The 19,313-nt window shown below is 36.1% G+C and overlaps 1 protein-coding gene and 1 pseudogene across 1 annotated transcript; both read right to left on the reverse strand.

Annotated features, from left to right (window-relative positions):
* Window positions 1-8,455: 8,455 nt before the first annotated feature.
* On the reverse strand, window positions 8,456-9,742 carry LOC145580694 (uncharacterized). Its single transcript, XM_081637820.1, has one exon. It carries the CDS (start codon window positions 9,740-9,742, stop codon window positions 8,456-8,458), a length of 1,287 nt encoding a protein of 428 aa, XP_081493946.1.
* Window positions 9,743-17,130: 7,388 nt separating this feature from the next.
* On the reverse strand, window positions 17,131-17,721 carry LOC145580696 (putative mitochondrial protein AtMg00310 pseudogene; annotated as a pseudogene).
* Window positions 17,722-19,313: the final 1,592 nt, after the last annotated feature.

A 19,313-nucleotide genomic window follows, 5' to 3' on the forward strand; every position in this document is an offset into this window, starting at 1 on the left:
AAACAGGAAGGGTACAGAGTTTCGCAACACCTTCCGCAGACAAGACCTGTATTAGTTTTCGGATCAGAAACCAGACAAGGAAAAAAAGTGATAAACAAAGGCATCTCCTTAAACGTCTACAAGAAAACACAATGCATACTACAAACACCAACTACTTCCATTATTAAGAAAATCATAACAGCCAGTACATCAAAATCAATAAAGAAAGGCGGTTTCTCAACGATTACAAAAAAAAAAAAAAAAAAAAAAAAAAAAAAAAAGGGTAACCAACGCAACATGTAAAAACACAAGGCATACTACAAACACCAACTGCTTTCATTATTTTAAAAGCCATAACAGGCAGTACATCAAAGTATTTCGATTCAGTACATCAGAAAAAACCAAAAGGTACATAATGCTGCCTATTTCTTGCATCCTTAAACAGACATTAATAGTAGGACAAATCGAGCTACAAAGCAACTACATCACTGAGACAGCACTACCATCTACCTACATACCATAAAGCCTCTACACCTAAAGTCAGCTACGTTCGCTACACTTGCCTATTCAACCCTAGGACATTAGCGACCATTAGCGAATTCAATCAAGCTAGTAACAAGCTGATCAGAAACATGGACTCCAACAGCACTTGCAGGCAGCTCTTTTCTATCAACAGTACGCTTGGCTGGAAGACTTGGCGGAAGAGAAAGGACCGGAATTTGGTTTCCCTCATCAGTCGGTGTCGCACATCCATCACTAACCAAAGAGGTAACACCCTCAGATTGGCTAGAACTCCCTTGCAAACACTGAACATGGCTTTTCAAAACCAGATACCTTTCCCTAATCAAGGAACATTCTGCACTTAGCTTCGCAGCAGCACCATAATTGACATCGACAATATCTAAATTAAGCACAGAAGATATAAAAAAACATGCCTTCTTGGAAACTCGCTGTTCAGCAAGATCCCTTTCAGGACAAGGATCACTGAAGATGCACTCCATTCCAATACTGCTATGTGGACAAGTGACCATCAACTAGGACATGTAGCCATGTCCTTCTAGCTTAGTGGTCTCAATGCCAGTGGCAGCTACACCAGTCTTCCTAACTAATACTCCCAGAAACTGCACGAAATCAAGTCCAACATGAATATCATGGAACGATGCATCCTCTCGTGTGCTGCATTCTGCACGAATGCGACTCAAGTCTTCCCTGTCCTGTACCAACTCAGCACACAAATTCTTATACATTTTCACACACAAGCGATACATCTTCATACGCTCATACGTGAAATCAGACACTCGAACATTAAACCGGCAAACTAATCTTTGCACAGCCTTCTGAGCTGCTCTTTCACGAGACTCTTCAACCGTAGCAGCATCTCCACCATAGAAGATAAACTTTCTACGGGAGTTTGGCCTACTCACCCGCACAAAGACATTATTCTTAGCAGCATCTATAAATCCATATACCGGAGATGGAAACTGCAACCAAGCAACTACCTTTTCCAAAATAGGCTGAAAAAGAACACAAACTCTGTTCGATCGTCTAGCCATAACCTGTAATGGCAAAATCAATGCTCAGGACAAAAACCATGAAGAGCAAAACACTCATTCTTCTTCCAAGGAAGACAACTGGACCCTATCCAAAAGACGAACCAAAAGACAGATAGAGTTCGTTCCGTTTTTATACTAACCTAAAAAAATTCCCAAATTAAAACACAAAAATCCTATACATAATACGCTTACTTTTCTCCGAACACCCATGTACAGCCTAGATTTTCCAAGTCTACATCAATAGAATAACCTACCCACAAACTACTTCAATATCCCTTCACAACAAATGAGAAAAAAAAACAAACAATCAATCACCAAGACCACCTCTCTTACCAATTCCACAAATACTATAATAAGCTGAAAGTACATAAAATTACACACCAAATACCACACACGATGTACCAAACCATCACAGGTAAAAAAGATGCATAAAACAATGTGATAATTGCAGCTAATCAAGACCAAGAAAATCAGAACAAAACAACATAGCATTAAAAAAGAACTCCAAAGCCACAGAACAACTTCTGAGGAACAAGAATTACCCTGAAAAGTTTTCCAAACACACCAAAATAGACCAAGGCCCAGCAACAGAAGCACAAAAAATTCTATCAGCAATCCTGTAACCCAACAAAAAGCAAAAATAAGAATTTTTAAAGTTATTATCCAACAAGCAGTTGATATGCCACCCATTTTTGAATCCCAAATTCACACTTCATTTGTTACCACTCTAAATAACACAACAATTTTTAAATCAGCACCACATGCCAATCCAGTGCTATAAGGATGAAAGCACCAATGACACTGGAAAACACATTGCAACTCTATGTAATTAGCTATTCTGAATCTAAGGTTCAATTTAGCAGCAAATCCGAAGTACAATCATATACAGATAACGAGAATCTATAAAGTTCAATTTGTCAGTAGATCCGAAATACAATCCACATACACCTATATAAAATGCACAGCAGGTAATATAATGTCAAGCCAACAAAGAACAACCTCCGAAAGAAAGACTTCAGCACAGGAAACTAAGGTCACCCACATCCAAAAAAATGAGAATCCAGCTAAACTATATATAGACCATGGGGAAACAGTCCACCGCCATTGATAAACCCCAGAAACCAAGTACAACAAAGTCATCCCCAAGTCTTTTTTTAATTCCTATAACAGGACACTGAAGTAGTGCCCAAGTAAGGCAGTCCATTCCTAGAAAAACCAAACACCAATTCTAGTCCTAAGCTAACATACAACCGAAGCAAAGCTTCCTAAGCTAACATGCAACCGAAACAAAGCCTCCTAAGCTAACATGCAACCGAAGCAAAGCTGAGAGCCAACAATTTCAACAAGAAAAAGAGAAAAAAACCATACCAGTCACTCTTGAACAGCATGCCAAACCAAACATTTCCCCTCCAAACCTCATCATTCAGACCAACAACACGAAAACCCAACTAGAAAAAGAGAAGACCCAAAGCTAACACCACAGCATACAACCAAACGATCCTCGGAAAGCAATTCCTACAAGAAACAAGGACACCTTAGCTGGCAACCAAAGAAGTATACGAAGACCAGCTGTCTCCTCTGCTACACATGGCAAGCAAATGCACATATAGCTAAGGAAGGGCAATTTCGGCAATTCAATAAATGCAAGGGTGTCTTTGTAATAGCACCACATGGAACTATTCATAAGAATAGTAGTTTCTTTTGCATATTTTATAAGGGTTATAGATATACACTTCAGATGAGTTGGTCAAAATCCATTCTTGATAAGAATAACTTGTCAAAATCCATTCTTTTTTCTTCAAAAGATACATACTCTACATTTGGAATACCCCAATTAATTCTTATCTTGGCATATGAATATATGATCTTTTCATTCCATTAGCTTTTGTTTTTTTCTAAGTTCTTTCTAACCTAGATCAAGACATCTCATAGATAGGTCAACATTCCTACACAAAACTCTGGGAAAGGGAAAGTTAGGGAAAGAAATAGAGAATCTCCATTCGTAAGAATCATATGTACTCAACCAGGGGCGTAGACAGGATTTTTGAGCGGGGGCAACGGTTGAATCAATATATAAATATATGGCTTGTTATTATAATATTTTTTTTTTGAATCGCAGTTTATGAGATTTCATATTAAAAATATATCAATAAATAGATTACATGTTAAAATTATTGGCAATTTATTTTCTTATGTATAAAACCGGTGTAAATTCACTTGTTGACTATCAACCACTCACTTTAAAAATTAAGAGCTTCTTATTTCATAATTATACCAATCAATTATCCAAAAAAAAAAGTGATCTATAGACAAATTATTACTGAACAATTAGACAAAATTATCCAATTGAATACAAGTAGAAGATTGAAGAATTGAAAAGATAATTCACTTATGGAAGAGTTGAAGAAGTTTAGTATAGAATTTTGGCAAAAAAAAAAAGAGAGAGGAAAAAAATAAACAAACAATTAGACAAAATTATCCGATTGAATACAAGTAGAAGATTAAAGAATAGAAAAGATAATTCACTTAAGAGTTGAAGCAGTTTAGTATAGAGTTTTGAAAAAAAAAAAAAAGAGGATAAAATAAAATGTAAAAATAATAATAATAGACACTAAGTAGTAAGTAAGCTTGAACCTTGGAACCTGGAGGAGATATTGTAAGGCCACTTACCACTAGGCCACCAAAATTTCAAATACAAATTATTAACATATATACTAAAAAAACTACAGGGGCCAGTTAATATAGTTAAGAGCCGAGGGTTTGGGCTACAGGGGCCGGGCCTCTGCCAGCCTCCCTGTAGCTCCGCCCCTATGTAATTCGTAGTTTTTTTTTTTTTTTGAAGCAAACTAGAACCATGGATTAATTAAGGGACAAAACGTCCATAAGTACATATGGAGAAACATCTAGGGGACAATGATTTTCCCAAGTTTGTTCAAAACCAAAAGGAACTAGTTTAGCTAAATTATGAGCAACGATATTACCATCACGTCTCACATGAGACCAACCAACAGACGAGAAATCAGAGCAAAGGGCGAGAATATCACCAAGGACCGCATCCACCTCCAAGGATAGTGCATTCTTTGAAAGCTTATCAATAACAAACTTGCAATCCGACTCAAGCAAAACATCCAAAAAACCATACCTTTTTCCAATTTTAAGAGCAAACAGCAAGGCCTTTGCTTCGGCAATTTCAGGGGACCAGAAAGCGCGACATCTTCTTGTTGCAGCCACTAAAACTTGTCCCTCGTGATTCCTAGCAACAACTCCAAGGCCAACCCACCCTTCGACAGATAAACAGGCATCAGCATTTATCTTGATGATGTTCTCAGGTGGCGCATTCCACTTGTTTGGGCTGGGGACAGGACGGAGGCCAACTGCACCATAAATTCGAGCTGCATAGCTCCCTTGCTCCTCCACATATCTAGCAACACGCCCACATGTTACAGCATTCGGAGTTGCTTTATCTTGAAACACTTTAAGATTCCTATCCCCCCAAATACACCAAGCTAGAAACATACCACGTTGAACAATCTTCGGGTCGAGATGTTTCCAACTTATCACGAGATCACATATGGAGTCGAATTCACCCCAGTTCGCCATCTGAGAACAGTAGCAGTCCTCCCAAAGTCCTTGAACACGACAGCAATCCACAAAGGCATGGCTGATGGTTTCGGATTCATGGTTGCACCAGGGGCAGGAGGCATCAGTTGTAAGGTGTCTATAGTGCAGAAGGCTCTTCACAGGTAGAGTATTGGAGCAGAGTTTCCAGAAGAAGAGACGCACCTTCGGGGTAACATTTGCTTTCCAGATTTCGACCCATGCCTGGTGGAAAAGGTCTAAATCACACCCTTTCCCCAGTAAATATGCGGATTTAACAGTATACTCATCTGATTTGGAGAAAGCCCAAATAAGCTCGTCATCTTGCTCTCGTTCAGTGAGGGGGATTGCCAAAATACATTGCTTATCCCTATCATTAAAGTGCTCATCAAGCAAGTCATATCTCCACTCCTTGTTCCCATTATCAATTAAATCGCTGACCTTCGTGATGGGCAAAGATTCCTCACTCAAAATGAAGCGCCCCTCCGCATCAGCAACCCAAGGATCTTTCCACACATTTATGCTATCCCCATTTCCAACTTTCCACAGAACACCCTCCTTAATAATTTCCTTCGATGCCCAAATACTACGCCACGAGTAGCTCCCTGCGAAGCCAAGGTAGGACTCAAGAAAATCAGAGTGAGGGTAGTACTTAGCTTTAAACACCCGCCCTAGCAGAGAAGACGGAGCTTTTACAAGTCTCCAAGCTTGCCTCCCCAAGAGTGCATCATTGAAAACTCCCAAGTCACGAAATCCCATGCCCCCTAAACATTTGGGAGTGCACATAAAATCCCAGCTCTTCCAGTGTATCTTCCTCCGACCATCTCTAGAACCCCACCAAAAGCGAGCCATGGCCGAGTGGATGAGTTGAATGATCATAGCGGGAAATTTGTATACCCCCATCAAATATGTCGGAATTTCTTGAATAACAGACTTTAGAAGAATTTCTTTCCCCGCACTTGAAAGGAGCTTCTCCTTCCACCCTTAAACTTTCTTCCAAATTCTATCCAAAACTGCCTCAAAAATAGCTTTCTTCGAACGACCAATAATAGTCGGGATGCCAAGATATTTCTCATGTCTGTCAACTTGTCGCATGTGTAAAATCTCCATCAAACCTTCTCTTCGCTCAATAGGGACCCCTTTACTGAAAGAAACCTCCGATTTTTCATAATTAATTTTCTGCCCGGATGCTTTTTCATACTGGTTGAGTAAATCAACTACAATTTTGCATTCCTGTCGGTTGGCTCTAGCAAAGAGTAAACTATCATCAGCAAATAAAAGGTGAGAGACCTCCGGTCCATTGCGACTAGCTTTAGCCCCATGAAGGCTGCCATTGCGGACTTTATTCTGTAGCATGTTAGAGAAAACATCAGTCACTAGAATAAACAAATAAGGGGAAAGAGGGTCCCCTTGCCGCAGGCCCCTAGTAGGGGTGATCGAACCACAAACTCCTCCATTAATAACAAAGGAGTAAGAAACCGAGGTTACACACTCCATCACCAGATTAACCCATCTACCATCAAATCCCATCGTCAAGAGAAGTTTCCTTAGAAAACCCCATTCCACTCTGTCATAGGCCTTGCTCATGTCTAGCTTCATAGCAATTGTCCCCTTCTTGCTTTTACTCCTATTTTTCATAGTATGGAAAATTTCCAGCGCAATAAGAGCATTGTCAGTAATAATACGGCCCGGGACAAAAGCACTCTGGTTTTCAGAAATGACGTCAGGAAGAATATCCTTAAGCCGCATCACAATACACTTAGACACCAGTTTATAGAGCACATTACAAAGGGCAATGGGACGATATTCAGCAGTAATAGTGGGGGAATCAACTTTCGGGATGAGAACAATATTGGTGTTATTCACAGGTTTCGGGGAAGCACAACCATGGAGAATTCTAGTAACAAAAGAGGTTACCTCATTCCCTATAATATGCCAGAAACGTTGGTAAAACACCGCGTGCATACCATCAGGCCCCGGGGCTTTAAAAGGGCTCATGAGCTTCAAAACCGCTAGGATCTCTTCTTTTGTAAACGGCCTAGTAAGATCAGAATTCATGGCTTCGGAAATGCAGGGTCGCACATTGTTTAAAGCCTCCTGAACATCATCCTCGGTGGGGAGAGCAGAAGAAAAGAGACCCTCAAAGTGCTTGGAAATAATCCCTTCAATCTTGTCCTCATCAGTACACCAAATCCCCTGCTCATCAAGGATACCCTTTATAAAATTCTTCTTCTTCCTCTAAGAAGCCTTGTGGTGGAAATACTTGGTATTTTTGTCCCCATCCCTCACCTCCAACACTCTACTACGGATGAACCAATATGCTTCCAATTTTTCATTCAAATCATCCAGCTTTTTTTCCAGCTCCGTGCACTCGCGAATACTCTCAGGTGAAGGCCGTTTAAGCTGGGCAGCACTCAGAGCAGTCTCAACATCATCAATTTGTTTTTCGAGTTTGTGGAATTTTACATTGCTCCAAGTAGTCAAACCACGAGCAATAGCAGCAATACGCTCGATAGTCGCACCACCCTCTGAGTTGTCCCATGCTTCACGTACAGCACTCTCACAAGAGTCATCCAAAAGCCACCCTGTTTCGAACTTAAAAGTCCTTTTTTTCTTCTTTTTATTTTTCCTCCCTTCCTCCTGCCTTAGTAGCAAGGCTGAATGATCAGATTTATACCGAACAAGGTGCTCTACCTCGGCCTTTTTGAACCAGTTTCGCCATGCTCTAGATGCTAGAAAACGATCTAGGCGTTCTCTAACACGGGTTGCCATAGTATTGCCTCTTTCCCAGGTATACCAACTACCTACATAACCCAAATCTCGAAGCCCACAATCATAGATCATGTCACGGAAATTTTCAATCTCTTTCCTATTTCTCTCAGCCCCTCCTTCAATTTCCCCATACGAGAGTATCTCATTGAAATCACCTCCAAAAACAATCGGGTAAGGCGACTCGGAGTACAAACGTCGAATTAAATCCCATGTTTTGTGTTTCTCTTCTTCCTTTGGCCACCCATACACCCCAACAAAACGCCAAGTCCCCTCTTCATTAGTAACATCCCCACAAATGTAATTGTGAGAGAAAGAAACTAAAGTAAAATTCACCTCTTTTCTCCAGTATAAACACAGACCACCTGCCTTCCCTCTGCTTGCCACACCAATAGCCTGTTCGAAGCCCAAATTTTCTTTTATTTTTTCAACTTCAAACTTATTGATCATCGTCTCCGATACAAAAATTATACCGGGGGTAAATTTGTTACTCCACTTACGAAGCTGTCGAACTGACGAGGGGTTACCCAAACCTCGGCAATTCCAACAGAGGACATTCATTGAGGGAGGCGGGGTTGGTCCGAACCAACCTCCGCCGCTAAATCTGTCTCCATATTAGCACTATCTTCCAAGTTATCAAAGCCATCTTGTCTAAGACGTTTTCCTGTCCCATCAGAACCATCCACATCCATACCATCAGAAGCAAGGGAACGTTTGCGGGATATTTGTGAAATCAAGTTCTGCTTGCAACCAGTAAGTATACGGTTCTTTTTCCTCCCTCCACGCCCCTCTTCACTCGCAGAGCATCCTATAGAGAAAGGCTGACCAAGAGGCATGATGTTATTAGGGGTAGCAACATTCTGTATCAGAGGAGAAGTATTGTCAGTCCCTGCGAGTTTCGAAGCCTCAATGTTCTGTTTTTCAGGAACAGGGGAAGGAGAAGTAGTAGCACAATTGTTCACGATCTTAGGCGAGTCAGTTTGGGGATGCACCAGGGCAATCAACTCTTTACTCACTTTATCACCTTGAACAACATCATCAGGCTGCTTTGTAACAAAGACCAAACGTTTTGCAGAGATCAAAGAATTAATTTCCTCCTTCTCCTTTGAAATACCCTTCCTAGGAGTAGCCTTCAAACTAGTACCCCACCCAAGCTTTTCTTGCTTATCCTCCTCCGACACAACAAGACAATCACGTTCTGAGTGTCCCATTATACCACAAGAAAAACAAAAAAATGGCAACCGTTCATAAGCAAAATCAACACGAAGGTCATTGCCCTTTCGATCCTTTATTTTCTGAAATCGTCTCAAAGGTCGAGTTATATCAAGCATAATTTTAACTCTACGGAAACGGCCAACCCCTAAAGTGTCCTCCTCCAGTTCAAGGATGTCACCCATGCCCTCCACAAGCTTTCGAATGTGTGCATCAGTTCTACAATTAAATGGGAGATTTTTTATTCGAACCCAAAAAGGGGATTGATTAAGAATTACCTCTTCCGGCTGTTCATTACCATCGATTTCCTTCAGCACCACTAGCATATTATCGAAACACCATGGTCTTCCTTTCAATACTTTCTCCATATCCTTCCAATGGAAGAATTGGAAAGCATAGAGATTAGGGCCAAGAACCCTAATTGCAACACCATTGGTAGGATTCCAGGAATTCGTAATGGTATTTTTAAAGGCATCTACATTGTAGGTCCTACGCGTGAGAAGTTTTCCGATCAGCATAAGGGAAAGGTTCTTCTCCTCATAGCTAGGGGTTATGTCACCAAAATCAATCACTGTGTTTTCCTCTTCGTGAATTCGGAGATTGGAACACAAAGAAGCAATTTCGTCTTCCATATCACAGGTCAATCGAGAGAGAAAGAAACAATCACAGGGATACCGGAGGCCGGTAGAAAGCTATTCGCAAATAGAGGACGCACTTTCTTTCGAGAGAGAAAACCCTTTCTTTCAAGGGAGGTTAAATTCAATATAGATGAAATTTTAATTCGTAGTTGATATTGAATAGATGAAGCTATGACTTTAAGATCATAACCAACTACACTACTCCATAAGACTTGCTGCAACTATATTTCGGATGAAAGAAACAGATGTTGCAAGTATTCACAGACGAGATAATGGTATTTTATTTATTTTTCTTGTTAAGTATATGTAAAACTATGGGACCTTTTTTTTTTTTTTTTTTTTTTGAAAGTAATAAAACTATGGGACTTAGGGACTAGATTAGTTACATATTTTTTTCGCTTAAAATGAAGTAAGTATAAACACCTTATAAGTGGATAATTTTTTATATTAGTTGATCATTAACCTATTATATGCACCCAGGTATACCATACATCCGAGGCCACTTGTTCATTCAACCAATAAATGAGTGAAAATATTATTTACTCATTTATTAATTAAATGAATAAATGACCAAATGACCCCGAATGTATATAACAAATTCTAATATCTCCCACCCACCTAAAAAAAGCATACAAATAATTTTATGGAGTTGCCAATTCAATTTGCTAACTTTTTTTTTTTTTTAAAAAAAAAGGTGAATTAGGAAAAAGTCCAAAATTATTATGAGGAAGAACCAAGAGGTTTATCCAATAAAATGAATAGTAATATGGCCTTTAGGCCAAAGGAAAGACGTGTGGCCCATTTACAGCACGTGATTTGACACGTGTCAAGATATTGGACATCAGGCGGCATTTGGAGAATCCTTCTTGGGCCATCTTTGATGTTGGGGGGTTTTGACAACTAAGTGGTGGGACCCACGTATGAAGGTTTTTAATTTTGGTTATGATTTTCTGAGTTGGCATCATTTGATTGGCTTGAGGAGGTTGAATGAAATAGGAAAATTATCGTACTCGTAGTATTTGTGGTTTTGGAGAGAGAGAGTGTAGAAAAATGGTGTTTTCTTTCAATTAAGCTTCAAGTTTTGTGGTGCATAGTTTTGGATTCATTTGCTTGAATCTATACTTGCTCCTTATATTTAAGCATAAAGTATTTATAAAACACACTTTTTCACAAAATATAAAAAAAGCGGAGCTCGTATGATTTAAACACATAAAATGGAGCTGAGAAAATAGTAGGGTTATAATTACGTGGACCATGAACTTAAATAATGGTAAAAGTATAGCCTTAATTAAAAAAAACTTTTGAATTATAGTATATTGTAAATATTGTGACTTTTTCATTTAAATATTGCAACAACCAACAAGGATTGCATCATAAAGCACATTTTATATGTTATATATCTATAATTTTATAGGAGTAAAAATTATATTTCGTATATAGTTGATATTGTGAAAATATTTTATGAGACGAATCTAATAAGAACCCACATCATTATACTTTGCTTAATGTCGTATAAATCATATTATATGGTCAAACAAGAGTGATGATTAGTGCAAAAATCCAATTATTGCAATAATATTGAAACGAATGAAGTATAAGGTAACATGAAACTATGAAAGACTCTACGAGTATTGAATTAGCATCTCTTACACTGCGTAAGTTAAGTCAGTCTAGATCCGCGAGTGAAAGGTAAAGAAATTGCTCTACTTCTAAACAATGTAGTTGGTGGATTCAGTGCCGTCGCTGGGCCAGGGCAGCCGGGGCTGCCGTCCAGGGCCCCCAAATCAAAATCTCTGTTTCTATGAAAAAGGTTTAAGCTATTAAGTTTAATCTCCTAAAATGTTAGACAAATAAATAAACTAGTGCAACGGCCAATAGAAAGTTGTATCTTGTTATAGTGGAATTTTAATTAGCTTTGTGTTTTGGGTTCGATACCTGTCATTCATGTTTTTGTTTCGTTTTTCAATTCTGCTTCTTTCTTTATTTTTAATCTACTCTTCTTTCTATTTTAACCATTTGCTTTTTTTTTTATTCATTTTTTTTTTTTGGGAAATTTTATAAGAACTCTTCATGTTTACTTGTTTTCTTCTTGTATTTGTTTCAATTTTCCCTCTTATTGTTTGAGCCTTTTGAGTTTTATTTTTATATATAGTCTGGCATCCAATTTTCTTAATTATTTACTACTCTCTTGTCCCTTAATATTGTACAAAAACAATTTGAGGAATTTAAAAAAAAACAAAGGAGATATTATAAAAGTATGTAAAATAAAACTAGAACGTTAACGAAATTTTAAAACACCAAAAATAGAATACATGAAGTATAAACCAAGACAAATAGGGTATAAATTTTCTAATATCTTATAAAAAGTGTAATAACACTATTTATTTTGAGTATATCCAAGGTACATATATGATAATCCCGAGTACCGACTTTTTTTTGGCTACTTTTTCAAGTGTTAATATTTTTAATGAATTTTATACAATAACATTTTTATCTTAAATGTAGCGTATTCGCACTTTAAGTTAATACTATTTTTATTTTTTAAGTATAGTGTTTAAGAAATTGAATTATATTTAGTAAATTACGCAAACACCCAAATTTATAGGGCCCCTAATTATTAGTTTGCCCTTAGGCCCCTAAAAACTCAGAAACGGCCCTGGGTGGATTTGAGCTTGTGACTTTAAAATTAAAAGGTGAGTTCCCTACCAAGTTCACCAAATGTACTATAAATACTATGTATATCCATAACATACTGTACAAATCATGCTATTTTGTACACTTGTTTGTATAAGTGGTGGGATAAAACGGTTATGGTCTTATAGAAATATACACTAGTAACACAGCTATGTCTTTGAATACTGGATTCCCTAATTTATGGGAGATTAAAAAACATACGACTCCGTCGTACACATTTTACAATTCTTTTTAATTGGCTATCAAAAAAAAAAAAAAAAAAAAAAACAATATATATCAATATGTTTTGTATTCTACTATTCTTGTATAGAGCCTATAACTTTTAATAAAGAAATCATTCGTTGATATAAGATTATCAATGTTTCAAAAGAAAATAAAAAAATATAAGATTATCAATAATTAATATCTTGTTTCAAAAAAAAAAAAAAAAAAAAATCAATTATTATTACCTACATCATCCTAACTTGTCTACGTTTCGTATGATTTTGATTATTCATATACTTTACGAAAAAACAAAACTTTAAAAAGTCATAACTCAAAAGTCAACAAAATAGCATGTTCAAAAACATTTTCCTCGAATAAAGAAAAGAAAAAAAAAGAAAGAATTATATTAGTACTTAGATTTACTGTACCAGTAACTACGAGTAGCTAGTAAGCTCTAGACGTTAACAATAGAATAAATCACTGAATTAGTGTGATTAAATTAATCAATACGTATAACGTAATACTCCGTACATAATAATTACTTATTATAAATTTAATCATTTATAATCTATGCTTTTTTTATATATTACTCCGTAGTTAGTTGTTTAGACCTTCATCAAGGTTGGTACATGCATGCTTCTTGATGTGATCTTGTGGTCCAAAATTAAATTAAACCTACAACTGTAATACTAATGGATCGAGTAATGAAGTATATAGGTAATAGTATACTACGTATATATAATACAGTTTTTATCCGTTAAACATTGTTTATTACAACTTGGTTGGTTAGTTGTTGCCAACAATCACCTATCTATCCCACTCAATATAATTATTACTTAGTACAACTAATGCTGAAGTACTTAAGAGTTAATTATTTCAACATAAACCTTTATATAGATAACATATTATGCAAATACTATATTCTTTTTAGGATACGTTTGGCCTACAAAATCTTTATTAAATTACTTTCAAAATCAAAAGCTAAAATTATTCTTAAGCCTTGTTCACTTCACCTTATTTTTGCTGAATTGAAATTATTTTTACTGAAACAAAATTATATTTGCTGAAATTAAATTACTTTCACTGAACTTAAATTAATTTTACTGAATTGAAATTATTTTTGCTGAATTGAAATTATTTTTACTGATTTTCTATTATAATTCTTCTTCAAGAAAACTAAATTTTACTGAACTAAACTTATTTTTACTGAACTGAAATTATAGTGTCTACTAAGACTGAAATTATAGTAAAAATAAATTCAGTTCAGTAAAAATAATTAAGTTCAGTAAAAATAACTTCAGTTCAGTAAAATTCAGTTTTCTTACAGAAGAATTAAAATAATTTCAGTTCAGCAAAAATAATTTCAGTTCAGTAAAATTAATTTAAATTCAGTAACAATAATTTAAGTTCAGCAAATATAATTTTGTTTTAGTAAAAATAATTTCAATTCAGCAAAAATAAGGTGAAATGAACGGGGCCTAAGTTATTTTTACTGATTAAAACTTAATTTTCATTTACGTAATATTACTTGTTCTTTAAAATTACACTGAATATTTTTAAATAATAAAAACCTACTGCATATTATTTTTCATATCTTGTTAAAACCTATAAGGATAGTGATTTGAAGATGGGAGATTATTTATTAATTAAAGGAAAATATCAAATCTGATATTGACCTTTAATTATAGAGGTTAGTGGATCACATTCAAGTATACTCGACTTGTTCACACTTTCTTGTTTGACTGGACTAATTTAACTTTGTTGATTAATTAAATAAGAAGCTAAGCTCTTCACCAAATAAAAAAAGAAGCTAATATAGGCTAAGACGACATTGGATAACATGTACTAGTGTACTGCGCTATACCCGTAACATGTACTAGTAGGATTCAATAAGATAACATTTTTAATGTACGCTTAATAAATAATCAATTTATTTATTTATTTGTTGATTATTGATTATTATCACTTTCTTAGAAGTTTGAACCAAATCAAACAAAACAGGTCGGATCATATACTAATTGGCAAAAGCTAACGAATACTCCGAGGACGTTGGATAAACTAGCTAAAAGTAGAAAAATTAGATTAAAATGAACATTAATTAAACCGATTGACGTGTAATTTTGTCATATTTTTCCAAATTAATACTATTTTAAGCAATATTTTAAATGATTATCCAACGCCCCGGGAGCGTTCGTTAGCAAGATCCATAATAATTTACAATATATGCATAGTGGATAACGAGATATAAAATACTCCACAAATAAAGTGTCATTAATTCATATATTAGGTTATATAAAATACTCCTTTTTTTTTTTTTTTGGGTATTTTTATTTTTAATTCCCTTTGTCAATTATGCTCTATGGCTGCAGATTACAAATTCACCATATAACCAAACTTATTTAAATTAAATAATGTCCAACCTAATCAAACAAATTTATGCTTCCTTTGTTTTAAGAAAATTGTAACACTTTGACTAGTATGATTGCTAATGTGCAACTTCAATCAAACTAATAATTCAACAACATTATTTGATAGAATGGTTGCTAATGTGCAACTTTAATTAAACTAATAATTCAGCAACATTAATTGATAACATTTGTTTTCAATTTGTTGTAAACAAATGCTGTCAAAGTTAGGGCTTGATATGCTCATCTTCTTTTTACATATTTCAAGTCTAATAAGGTCAGATTAGTTTAAAGAAATAAAATCGTGTGGATAGAACACACCCTTAATATATAAATAGTGCAAAATGATGTAATTATTAACTTTACTTTAACAAAAAGAACCTTTAAGATCATCACTACATACATGTTGAAGAGAGTTTGATGGACTATTTTATAATAATATTAATAATATATCAATTAGTCATTTGGTTAAGGTAGATTACACATTGTTTCTAATACCCATGGGATTGGATGAATGAACCATACATTAATTGTGGTATATTATAAAATAATAATTAATACACGAAATATATAGGATAATCATACAAAGTGTAAAGTATATGAGTGAAACTTATAGATTAATCAAAAGATAATACGGAGTAATAATTAAACATCACACTTTTATTGCTCATAAGCATTGAGTCGCGCCTTAGAATATTAATTATCTTCCATGTATCTTATCAACTAGCTAGCTTAGGTCAAATAAATAATTGACAAATTAATAGAGAAGAGTGAATAGAATGGCTTGTTTATTATTCATCAACATGTAGAGTATTTATACAAAACCTAAGAACATAAGATAGGAAACAATCTTCCTAAAAGATATACTTAAATAATATCTTAACATATAATAAACCTAAATATATTATTCTTCTAATAAGATCAATACGGAAAATATATCACACATATATTTTCCATATTATCTCTAACACCCTCCCGCAATCGTAACGGCAGTAACACGAACGTTGCGATTGGAAATTCTTCAAATTGTTGAAGCCAAGATGCACAATCTTGTGATGTCGCCTTCAATTTTTTTTTCTTTTCTTCAATGATGAGAACGTTCAGCTTTTCGAACTCATCTGTCATCAATCAAACAGGAACGTCATTCTTTTCGAACCTGCAAATATAACAATTTTTGGTTTTTCCAGAGCAAAACCGAGCTCCAATCAAATATTGGTTTTTCAGAGTAAACCACACTCAAATTTCTTATTGGTCTTTCAGAGTAAACCACACTCAAATTTCTTATTGGTCTTTCAGAGTAAACCACACTCAAATTTCTTATTGGTTTTTCAAAGTAAACCACACTCAAATCTCTTATTGGTCTTTTAGAGTAAACCACACTCAAATCTCTTATTGGTTCTCGAATAAACTCACAAAAAAAGAAAAAAAATTGCACAGCGGAATTTTTGGGTAAAATTTATGAATCCCGCCGGTGAGTTTAATTTTCTAACCCACCGGCAGGGGGGGAATTTTTGTGAAGTATCCCAAAATCTAACCTGCTCTGATACCATGACAAATTAATAGAGAAGAGTGAATAGAATGACTTGTTTATTATTCATCAACAGGTAGAGTATTTATACAAAACCTAAGAACATAAGATAGGAAACAATCTTCCTAAAAGATATACTTAAATAATATCTTAACATATAATAAACCTAAATATATTATTCTTCTAATAAGATCAATACGGAAAATATATCACACATATATTTTCCATATTGGCCTTGTTTGGTAATTGGCTTTTAGTTGGCTTTTTGGTTGGCTTTTGGCTTTTGGCTTTTTCTTTTGGTCAAACAGCCAAAATACTTGTTTGGTAAATGGCTTTTCAGCTAGGTGAAAAAGCCGGCTTTTCCGCCAAAAACAAAAAGCTAGTGTTACTAGCTTTTTGGTTTTGGCTTTTGGTTTTTCATTAAACAAATTACTTTTTATCCTTAATTAATAATTAATAATTAATAATTAATAATTAATAATTAATAATTAATAATTAATAATTAATAATTAATAATTAATAATTAATAATTAATAATTTATAATTAATAATTAATATGCGGATTTAACAGTATACTCATCTGATTTGGAGAAAGCCCAAATAAGCTCGTCATCTTGCTCTCGTTCAGTGAGGGGGATTGCCAAAATACATTGCTTATCCCTATCATTAAAGTGCTCATCAAGCAAGTCATATCTCCACTCCTTGTTCCCATTATCAATTAAATCGCTGACCTTCGTGATGGGCAAAGATTCCTCACTCAAAATGAAGCGCCCCTCCGCATCAGCAACCCAAGGATCTTTCCACACATTTATGCTATCCCCATTTCCAACTTTCCACAGAACACCCTCCTTAATAATTTCCTTCGATGCCCAAATACTACGCCACGAGTAGCTCCCTGCGAAGCCAAGGTAGGACTCAAGAAAATCAGAGTGAGGGTAGTACTTAGCTTTAAACACCCGCCCTAGCAGAGAAGACGGAGCTTTTACAAGTCTCCAAGCTTGCCTCCCCAAGAGTGCATCATTGAAAACTCCCAAGTCACGAAATCCCATGCCCCCTAAACATTTGGGAGTGCACATAAAATCCCAGCTCTTCCAGTGTATCTTCCTCCGACCATCTCTAGAACCCCACCAAAAGCGAGCCATGGCCGAGTGGATGAGTTGAATGATCATAGCGGGAAATTTGTATACCCCCATCAAATATGTCGGAATTTCTTGAATAACAGACTTTAGAAGAATTTCTTTCCCCGCACTTGAAAGGAGCTTCTCCTTCCACCCTTAAACTTTCTTCCAAATTCTATCCAAAACTGCCTCAAAAATAGCTTTCTTCGAACGACCAATAATAGTCGGGATGCCAAGATATTTCTCATGTCTGTCAACTTGTCGCATGTGTAAAATCTCCATCAAACCTTCTCTTCGCTCAATAGGGACCCCTTTACTGAAAGAAACCTCCGATTTTTCATAATTAATTTTCTGCCCGGATGCTTTTTCATACTGGTTGAGTAAATCAACTACAATTTTGCATTCCTGTCGGTTGGCTCTAGCAAAGAGTAAACTATCATCAGCAAATAAAAGGTGAGAGACCTCCGGTCCATTGCGACTAGCTTTAGCCCCATGAAGGCTGCCATTGCGGACTTTATTCTGTAGCATGTTAGAGAAAACATCAGTCACTAGAATAAACAAATAAGGGGAAAGAGGGTCCCCTTGCCGCAGGCCCCTAGTAGGGGTGATCGAACCACAAACTCCTCCATTAATAACAAAGGAGTAAGAAACCGAGGTTACACACTCCATCACCAGATTAACCCATCTACCATCAAATCCCATCGTCAAGAGAAGTTTCCTTAGAAAACCCCATTCCACTCTGTCATAGGCCTTGCTCATGTCTAGCTTCATAGCAATTGTCCCCTTCTTGCTTTTACTCCTATTTTTCATAGTATGGAAAATTTCCAGCGCAATAAGAGCATTGTCAGTAATAATACGGCCCGGGACAAAAGCACTCTGGTTTTCAGAAATGACGTCAGGAAGAATATCCTTAAGCCGCATCACAATACACTTAGACACCAGTTTATAGAGCACATTACAAAGGGCAATGGGACGATATTCAGCAGTAATAGTGGGGGAATCAACTTTCGGGATGAGAACAATATTGGTGTTATTCACAGGTTTCGGGGAAGCACAACCATGGAGAATTCTAGTAACAAAAGAGGTTACCTCATTCCCTATAATATGCCAGAAACGTTGGTAAAACACCGCGTGCATACCATCAGGCCCCGGGGCTTTAAAAGGGCTCATGAGCTTCAAAACCGCTAGGATCTCTTCTTTTGTAAACGGCCTAGTAAGATCAGAATTCATGGCTTCGGAAATGCAGGGTCGCACATTGTTTAAAGCCTCCTGAACATCATCCTCGGTGGGGAGAGCAGAAGAAAAGAGACCCTCAAAGTGCTTGGAAATAATCCCTTCAATCTTGTCCTCATCAGTACACCAAATCCCCTGCTCATCAAGGATACCCTTTATAAAATTCTTCTTCTTCCTCTAAGAAGCCTTGTGGTGGAAATACTTGGTATTTTTGTCCCCATCCCTCACCTCCAACACTCTACTACGGATGAACCAATATGCTTCCAATTTTTCATTCAAATCATCCAGCTTTTTTTCCAGCTCCGTGCACTCGCGAATACTCTCAGGTGAAGGCCGTTTAAGCTGGGCAGCACTCAGAGCAGTCTCAACATCATCAATTTGTT

Source organism: Chenopodium album, chromosome 15, assembly GCF_948465745.1.
Source record: "Chenopodium album chromosome 15, dcCheAlbu1.1, whole genome shotgun sequence".
In the NCBI taxonomy this organism is placed as follows: domain Eukaryota; kingdom Viridiplantae; phylum Streptophyta; class Magnoliopsida; order Caryophyllales; family Amaranthaceae; genus Chenopodium; species Chenopodium album.

What these genes read in the sequence shown, in the direction of transcription:
- LOC145580694 (XM_081637820.1), bottom strand. Translation starts at nt 9,742, where the DNA reads ATGGAAGACGAAATTGCTTCTTTGTGTTCCAATCTCCGAATTCACGAA.